Source organism: Aethalodelphis obliquidens, unplaced genomic scaffold (genome assembly GCF_003676395.1).
Source record: "Aethalodelphis obliquidens isolate GAN/ISIS:26980383/991018 unplaced genomic scaffold, ASM367639v1 scaffold32, whole genome shotgun sequence".
NCBI classification, from domain to species: domain Eukaryota; kingdom Metazoa; phylum Chordata; class Mammalia; order Artiodactyla; family Delphinidae; genus Aethalodelphis; species Aethalodelphis obliquidens.
This window is the reverse complement of record NW_020837976.1, coordinates 930,796-940,330: the sequence shown is the minus strand read 5'-3', so window position 1 is coordinate 940,330 and position 9,535 is coordinate 930,796. Positions and strand designations below refer to the sequence as shown.

Genomic DNA, 9,535 nt, shown 5'->3' with positions numbered 1-9,535 from the left:
TGCATAACTGATTCACTTTGTTATAAAGCAGAAACTGACACACGATTGTAAAGCAATTATACTCTAATAAAGATGTTAAAATTTTTTTAAGAAGTCTGAATCTATGAACAATGGTTTTATGTACTGCATAAATCCGATATACTCAATAAATCCAATATACTCTTTCCACTTAATATTACACATATTACTTTAAATAACGTTCTGCGTATCTTTGTGTTATTTTGGTCACATTTTGGATCATATTTTTATGATAGGCCTTGAATAATGAAGTAGGGAAGGGTGAGTAAGACTCCTGATGTAGACTGATAAAACTCACTCTCCTATGGGCTGCACTGTTTTAAAATATGGACAATTTAATTTTGAAATAGGGACAGTTTCAACTCCTCGTTTGCAGTATAGGTGATCATTATAAAACCTCTATATTAGGCAAGAAAGCACCTCAATTTTAATTTCCACGTTTTCGGAATTCCTTCGTTCATTTACAGGTTCTATTTCCTTTCTAACTCATCTAGAAAGTTTTAAACTGATGTCAGCCGTGACAATTTAGAGTTTGAAAAAGGCCTCAGAAACCTTCCAGTCTATCTTCTTCATTTACCAGGCTGAGGAAACAGGTCCAAAACAATTAAGTGGAGGGCTGCACGTAACTTCCACGGGGCAGTCAAGGGCGCTGTTATCTACTCCTTTACTAGAGCCAACCTAGGGTACGAACAGGTGTTAGAAACAGCAGTAATACATTACAACCAAGACAGACCTATCTCTGAAATATTCAGATCATTTTGATGTTTATTTTTGTTGCAAAATCCTGAATGGGAGGCCTAGACATTTTCATTAATAAGTAGACCAAGTTGAGGGGCGGAGCAAGGCTCTTCTCCAGCCTACATTAACAGAGAGAATAAAACCCCAGCTCGTACTGCCCCACCGTTTGGAAACGGGTGAACGACCTCCTAAGAAGCTGCGGCTGGGACACTAGGTTCCCGCTATGTCTGCAGCCGGGGGGGGGGGGGGGGGGGCGGGGGGGGGCTGGGAGCCGGTAGGCGCAGACGGGGTGCAGTGCGCAGGCGCGCACCTGTGAAGCGCAGGGGCCACGGGCACCCGGCCGCTCCCACCTCCCTTGTCTCTCCACCCGCAGGCCCCGCCTCGCTTCCTCCCCTCAGACGCCCCGTGGCTCGGCCGGCGGACGGCGTGTTGCTGCGTCATCGCCAGTGGCCGGTTTGAATGAGGCTCTTGTCGCACTGAGTCTGCCGCCACTACCGCGCCTCCGCCTCGGCCGCCGCCACAGCTTCTTTGCGGCCCTTTCCTTTCGCCGCTCTTGCCAGGCCCAGCCTTCCTGCGCCACCGCCGCCTCCTAGCGCGCCCTGCCATGCCGCTCTACTCCGGTGAGCGCCCTCCTCGTCTCGTGCTCCGCAGTCCCGCCCGGGGCTAGGCCTCTGTGTAGGCCTGGCCTGCAGGGCGGGTGCCCCGCTGAGCACGGGGCGGGGATTCCGCGGCGTGGAGGGGACCCTGGCCCCTTTCTCTCTCCCTGCGAGTTCCGGGCCCTGCAACGCGAGGGAGCCGTGCCCCTCCTGGGCCACCGCGTGCGTGGGGTGGGAGCCGGAGGGGAGGTGGGGAAGCAGCGAGCGTCCGCCCCTCCGAGTGGTGACTCTGCAGAATAGTTCTGTCTCTGTCCTCGCGTGCGGGGTAGGGTGAGGTTGTGTCCCAGGGCAGCAGGGACCAGGCTGGAGGTGCAGTGGCATTTCCTGAACCTCTTCAGTGGTAGCCGTAGCCGTGGAAGGGAGCGGCCAGGAGGGGAAGCCTCGGTAAGGGAGTGATGGAGGGACCAGAGATGTGAGGTTAAGCCTTCCTTCCTTCCTCGTTCTGGGGGTTTCCCTCCATAGCCTCCCTTCGCTTACCCCTTGCTGCCACCACCCCGTTTGTACCAATTTCATTTTTATCCCGAGGCAGATTGCGAGCTTTTTGCTTCATTTTCATTTCATCAGACACTGTTTTGTGTTTCTGTGTCCGAAGCACAGTGTTAGCTTTGAGAGGTAAAGGAATACAAATGGTCGCGGGTATCATTTCCTTTTGATTGGCGTTTGACAGGGTTTTTTTGCGTGATGGCAGTCCGAGGGGTTGGCCAGGGATCATGTTTTTACCGAGTTAATGGACCTTGCTGTCTCCTAGTGTAATTCAAAATGGCCCCTAAAGTGTATGTGGTGGCTCCAGTTGGCTATGGATGTGTGATTCATTGGCCATCCTTGCAACTGTATCATAATTCCTTTATTGAAGATTCAGCGTTTTCAAAGAATGACATCAAACAAAATAATGTTTAAACTCGACATGGATTCTCGATGTTCTAGAATCTTGAATGCTTTAATAATGATTTTTTGTTTGTTTTTTTGGGTGAAGTATAAAAGAATAGCTTTATTGCTTTGCCAGGCAAAGGGGGCCACAGCAGGCTAATGCCCTCAAAACTGTGTGTCCCCAAATGCTTTAATAATGATTGCTCAACCTCTTTTTCTAAGGCCACAACAATGGAACAGTAGAATGGTACTTGAAATATTCTGTTTATGCAGTATAGAATTTAAGTGGCATTAATGAAGTAACGGCGGTAAATACCTGTGTATGCTAATACTTAAGCACACACAGGTAGTTTGTTCCCCTCAAAAAATGCCTGTACTCACCAAACTTTCTTAGAAATTGAGTTCCATCTTAAATATTTAATCAGATCTTTTCCTCATTTCCAAAATGAGGGAATTGAAGTAGATTTCTAAGGTTTCTTCCTTTGACATCTCCATATTGAGAATCTGTATTTTCAGATTCTGCAAAAAGCCCTGTATTAAAACAAGAACATCTTAAGTACTGTCATAAGTTTTGATAGAAAATTAAACGTCCAGACACTTACGTGTTTAAGAAGAAGTGCTGTAAAAATTAGCGAACACTTTTTTGTCTGGTACAAAGCTAATGTTTTTTTTTTTTTTTTTTTTGCGGTACGCGGGCCTCTCACTGTTGTGGCCTCTCCCGTTGCGGAGCACAGGCTCCGGACGCGCAGGCTCAGCGGCCATGGCTCACGGGCCCAGCCACTCCGCGGCATGTGGGATCTTCCCGGACTGGGGCACGAACCCGTGTCCCCTGCATCGTCAGGCGGACTCTCAACCACTGCACCACCAGGGAAGCCCAAAGCTAATGTTTTTTATACATGTTGCTTTGTTTTAATTTTCAACATAGTCCCGTGGTACTAGTATAATTCTCCTTTATGGCAGCGGTCCTCAACCTTTTTGGCACCAGAGACCAGTCGTGGAAGACAGTTTTTCCACAGTCCCGGGGAGGGGTTGGGGAGGAATGGTTTCGGGATGATTCAAGCACATTACATTTATTGTGCACTTTATTTCTATTATTACTACATTGTAATATATAATGAAATAATTATACAACTCTCCATAATGCAGAATCAGTGGGAGCCCTGAGCTTGTTTTCACTTCCCACTCACTGATAGGGTTTTGATATGAGTCTGCAAGCAGTTGATTTATTATGGTCTCTGTGCAGTCAGATCTGTCTGCTAATGATAATCTGTATTTGCAGCCGCTCCCCAGCGGTAGCATCACTGTCTCAGCTCCACCTCAGATCATCAGGCGTTAGATTCTCATAATGAGCGTGCAACCTAGATCCCACGCATGCGTAGTTCACTGTAGGGTTTGTGCTCCTATGAGAATCTAATGCTGCCACTGATCTGACAGGACGTGGAGCTCAGGCGGTAACGCAAGCCGTGGGGAGCGGCTGTAAATACAGAAGAAGCTTCTTTCCCTCACCTGCTGCTCACCTCCTGCTGTGCGGCCCGGTTCCTAACAGGCCATGGTGTGGTATGGTCCGTGGCCTTGGGGTTGGGAACCCCTGGTTTATGGGTAAGCAAAAAGTTTAACTTGCCCATGGTGACACAGCTAAATAAATTTCAGATTCGTCTTCATTATTTCTAATACAGTTTTGATTTAGTCCTCCCTCTTTTGTTTGTACTATTGTTATATGTTTCTGGTTTGTCTCAATGATTGTAGTCGTTCCCCCTTCAAACCAGTATTTTCTCTGCTGCTGCTAGAGTGTTCTAATGTTCAAACCAGACCAAAGTGGCCTTTATGAAAACCTTTCAGGGGCTGCACATTTTGTACAACCTAAAGCCTGTATGTTTTAACGTGACTTATGTTATCTTCCCTGATTTGATCTTTGGTCAGTTTCTCCTTTTTCAGCTGCTTCCCCTTCACTCTGGGAATTACTTGTATCTCAGAGGACACCATGCTGCTTTATGCTTTTGAGTGTCTTTTCCAAGAATGCTTTTATTCTTATTCTCTAACACCTGATTTTTTCTTTGAGACTCAAAGTTGATAGTGGTAACTCACAGTTAACACTTTCTCCAGAGAATCCTTCCTCCCTCATGAAGCATTCCACTGTGCTCCTCTAGCATTTGTAATATTTATATTGTATTGTTAATTATTTTAACCTTTTTCCCTCTCTCCTTTATTAAACTGTGAGTTCACAGAGAGTCTCCCTAATCCTTGTTACTGGGCTTATCATTGAATGAACGCTAACATGTTAATTGAACTAGTGAAAGAATAGGGATTTGGAGTCAGGGTCACTTTTTTATATTCTGATTTTAGTAATCAGAGAAATTAGACAACTATTAATTATGGGATTCTCATTTTGAGTAGGTATAAAGTTTTCAGTGGAAAAAACTGTGTACATCCTTGAGTGAGTTTGTTTGTTTGTTTATTTATTTATTTTTGACTGTGCTGTATGGCTTGTGGGATCTTAGTTCCCTGACCAGGGATTGAAACCGGGCCCTGGGCAGTGAAAGCATGGAGTCCTAACCACTGGACCGCCAGGGAATTCCCTAGTTTGTTTATGTTAACATATTTCAAAAGTTAGCTATTTTATAAGATTGAAATTTTTTTATTGTGGTAAAATATATGTAACATAAAGTGTAGTTTTAAACAGTTTTAAGTGCACAGTTTTTAACATTGAGTACATTCTGATTGCTCTGCAGCCGTCATCACCACCCACCTCTAGAAATTCTTCCCGTTCCTAAAATGAAACTCTGTACCCCTGTTTCCATTTCCCCCAGCCTCCAGGCAACCCCCATTCTTCTTTCTGTCTCTAGGAATTTGACCACTCTAGGTACCTCACATAAGTAGAATCATACAGTATTTGTCCTTTTGTGACTGGCTTGTGTCACTTAGCATAATGTCTCCAAGGTTCATCCATGTGGTAGAATGTGTCAGAATTTCATTATTTTTTTAAGGCTGATTAATGTCCATTGTATGTATATTCCACTGTTGATGGGCACTTGGGTTGCTCCCATTTCTAGGCTATTGTGAAATAATGCTGCTAGGAACATGGGTATACAAATATCAGTTTGATTCCCTGGTTGCCATACTTTTGGGTATATACCTAGAAATGGAATTGCTGGATCACATAGTAGTAATTCTATGCCTGATTTTTGAGGAACCACCATACTTTCTGTCACAGTGGCGGTACCATTTTTATATTCCCAGAGCAATGCACAAGCGTTCCAATTTCCCCACATCCCTGCCAACACTTGTTATCTTCTGTGGTTTTGTTGTTGTAGCCATCTGAATGGCTGTGAAGTAGGATTTCTATAATTTTTAATAATTTAGCTATATTTTTGGATTCTTCTTAATATTTGACCACCTCTTGCTCAGGAGGCAGACCTTTCAGTTCTTCTACACCTTTCTTCCTATAATCCGGGATCTATATTCCTTAACCTGTTTTCAGTGTGCTTTATTTTCCCAAGAATATTTTTTCTTCTCAAAATACTCTAGCCTTTCTTTCCCCTCTCTATTTCAGCAGTATGTAATATTCAACTGATTTTAATGATTGTTTAAATAAACACATTCTGAAGTCTGTGAACTTTATTCTGGGAAGTGTTTCATTGTGGTCATATTTTGCAGATACTATTGGAGTAGGATTCAGAAGCCCTGTATATTTACTGACTGGTTTTGTGACATTAATCAGTCAGCTTCTTTTAAGTCTCAATTTCCTTATTTATCAAATGAGAAGTTGGATTAGATCCAGTTAAATTTTATCCAAGATCTGTTGCATTCACTTCACTCCTGATTTGGTAGGCCTTAGGTGTGTAAAAAGATTAATGACATAGTTTGGCTTTTAAGAACTAGCCTAATAGTTCCCTAAGGATCTTCTAAATCTTAAGTCTTGTTATTTTGTAAATTAAAAAAAAAATTATGGTTTGTTTGCAGTTACTGTGAAATGGGGAAAGGAGAAATTTGAAGGTGTAGAACTGAATACTGATGAACCTCCGATGGTGTTCAAGGCTCAGCTTTTTGCACTGACTGGAGTCCAGCCGGCCAGACAGAAGGTTATGGTGAAAGGAGGAACATTGAAGGTAAAATTTAGTCCAGATTTTCATTATGTACTAGTGAAAATAACTAGCACCAGAAAATGCAGCATTTAAGGTATTTTTTATTTGGTGAGAGTATATAGTCTGTGGTATTAAAACTCTTATTCATGTTAGTTTAAGGAAGGAACATTGTAGCCATTTCAAAACACTATATTATAAAGCATCATTAAAATTTTGATTTTAAAATGCATTTTATCAGTGATTATCTCTGGAGGTCAGGGGATTGGGGCACTTTCCATTTATCTGTGTTTGAATTTTTTTCTTATGAATGTGTGTTAAAAGTATTTCATTTTGTATAGACTAAAAAAGTCTATTTGTATTTCCTTAGTAATTTTCAGTTATGGGGTTAGAAATTTTATCTCTGTTAAAAATGTGGAACAGTATGGTAAATTTATTTTTTAAAGGCTACTACACAATGTGTTTTTGTATATACATGCGAATGTACCAAATTTACTAAGGCCCTGGTTCTGGAATACTAGAAAACTGTTAGTTTTTCCTTTGGCCTTTCTTGCATCCTACCATTAAAAGGAGCCCCTTTCTCTTAGAAGTAATCACTATCTAACATCTGCCTGGAGATGGGAGGAAAGAAATTTTTGTTTAAAAGAGAGGGAATTTAAGTTTTCCATTAGTTCCCTTGGAAGGATCACATTGATTACAGTTAAGAGTCCAAGCTTACCAGTATCATTGATGAAGGGCCACAGAAAAGATGTGAAGGTATTTTCTTTATTATTGTTTGTAATACTATATACGTTTTTTTTTTTTTTTTGTGGTACGCGGGCCTCTCACTGCCGTGGCCTCTCCTGCTGCGGAGCACAGGCTCCGGACGCGCAGGCCCAGCGGCCACGGCTCACGGTCCCAGCCGCTCCACGGCACGTGGGATCTTCCCGGACCGGGGCACGAACCCGTGTCCCCTGCATTGGCAGGCGGACTCCCAACCACTGCGCCACCAGGGAAGCCCATAAGTATAGTTTTTAAAATACACTTTCTTCAAGAGTTAGATGTGAAATGCTAAAGAGCTCTAATTAACTTTAGAGATAAGGATTGGCTACCCCTGTTAGCTGGGCCGTAAAACAGATATTGGTGAAGAAACATTGTTTCCCCTCAAGTTGCAGTATGAGCTTCTGGTCATTAGTGAACTTGGTAACGTAATTTGTGCTGAACTGTGTACTGGTGGTATACTGTGGAGAATTACAGAAAAATGTGAATTAAATGAAACTATGACTAATAGCTACCACTTACTGAATACTTACTCTGTGCCAGGTTTTTGTTTTCTGTAATTGTCAACTGTATGTATATTAAAAATGAGGAAAGTAAATGTATTTTACATATTTTACTGAGCATCAGAGAGGCTTAAGTAACATATAGTAAGGCACCAAAAGAACATGTGATTTACAAGTCGAGCAGATCTGGGTTCATTTCCCAGCTTTGTGTGACCTTGGATAAGTAGGAGGAGGCATTATTTGAGGAGACATTTATAATTATCATTCCTTATGATTAGCAGTAATAGCCCTTAAACTGAGAAGGGCATTTAGAAACTTACTGTTCTACTTTGAAGCAGGATGCCCAAAAAGAAATAGTGGCACCACCAAAGGGAGGTGTATTGAGTGCCTGGTACCTTCAGTAAAAAGGAAGGAGTGATATGGAACTGACCATCCCCTGAAGGGAAGGGCTTTTAGCTGCCAAAATATCTGTGGACCAATCATGGCATTTCCAAAAAAACTTGATTTAAATTGAACATACTGAAGTCAAAGTATTTGTTAATTGATTCATAGATGTGAAATGTAGGACTTGAGAAACATTTGTGGATGCAGCAAATACTATTAAGGGTTAGTTTGCCTTGGGTAGTCTTGTTTACTCTCCTGGTATAATTTTTAGTAGCACTTTGATTCTCAAGAGTCTCTTGATTTGGGTGATTATATAATCACCCTAATTATGTAGACCTTATTTCATTTCTGAAGTTATTCTTTATTCTTGTCAAACATACGCTAGTTATTAGCTCTGCTGGTTCCAAATATGCAAAAAATTAGCATCTGTCATCAGTCAAGTGTTTCAGTACTTTTGGTGCTGCCAAGTTTACTGCCTTTTAGATTGTATCTTATGTAGTTTGAACAATTGTTAGACTTACTAGTTTTAGGACTGCATTTGTTTTTTGTTTTTTAAAAAATACTTTTGATTACAGTAATTTTAAGCAAAATCTGCATATAGACAATTTCTATTTTGAAGTAGAAATATAAAATTAGTTGATTTTTAGATTATGTTTGGATTATATGGGGGTGGTTAAATGTTTATTATTTGTCTTTAAAACAGGATGATGATTGGGGAAACATCAAAATAAAAAATGTAAGTATTATCTTAAGAACACTAGTTATAATGCAGTTCCCTAATTATTACACAAAATGTATTCCAAATGCCTTTATTTCTGTCTGTATATCCAGTTGTTCCAGCACTATCTGTTGAAAATATTTTCCTTTTCTCATTGATTTATGTCAGAGTCTTTCTTGAAAATCATTTGTTGGTTTATTTTTGGACTCTTGTTTCATTGATATATTTGATTAACCTTATACTAGTACTACATGGTCTTGATTACTAAAGCTTTATAATAAGTCTTGAAATAAGATAATGTAAGTTCTCCAACTTTTTCTGTTTCCTCAAGAATATTTTAACTCCTTTGCATTTCCTTATAATTTTAGAATTAGTCAATTCCAGCAAACGGACTCCTGGAATTTTGTTTAGTTTCATTGAATCTGTAGTTCAGTTTGGGGAGAATGAACATCTTAAAGGTATTGAGTACTGAAATCCTTAAATAAGGTGTACTTCTCCATTTCTCTTAGCTCAGTTCTATAATTTTTCAGTGTAGAGAGCTTGCACGATTTTTGTTAGATTCTGGAACTTAACATTTCTTGGCTATTTAATGATACTTTAAAAAAAATTGTTTTCCAATGTTCATGGCTAGATTATAAAAATACAGTTTATAGGGCTTCCCTGGTGGTGCAGTGGTTGAGAGTCCGCCTGCCGATGCAGGGGACACGGGTTCGTGCCCCGGTCTGGGAAGATCCCACATGCCGCGGAGCAGATGGACCCATGAGCCATGGCCACTGAGCCTGCGCGTCCGGAGCCTGTGCTCCGCAGCGGGAG

At 41.3% G+C, this 9,535-nt stretch overlaps 1 protein-coding gene across 1 annotated transcript in view; it reads left to right on the top strand.

Moving 5' to 3' along the window:
• Positions 1-1,047: 1,047 nt before the first annotated feature.
• Positions 1,048-9,535, top strand: part of USP14 (ubiquitin specific peptidase 14) — a 46,828-nt gene continuing 38,340 nt past the window's right edge. The window contains exons 1-3 of the mRNA XM_027127563.1: positions 1,048-1,376; positions 6,240-6,385; positions 8,708-8,740. Of these exons, the coding sequence (XP_026983364.1) occupies positions 1,361-1,376; positions 6,240-6,385; positions 8,708-8,740 (195 nt within the window). The 5' untranslated portion in view covers positions 1,048-1,360. The remainder of the gene's footprint in view (positions 1,377-6,239; positions 6,386-8,707; positions 8,741-9,535) is intronic.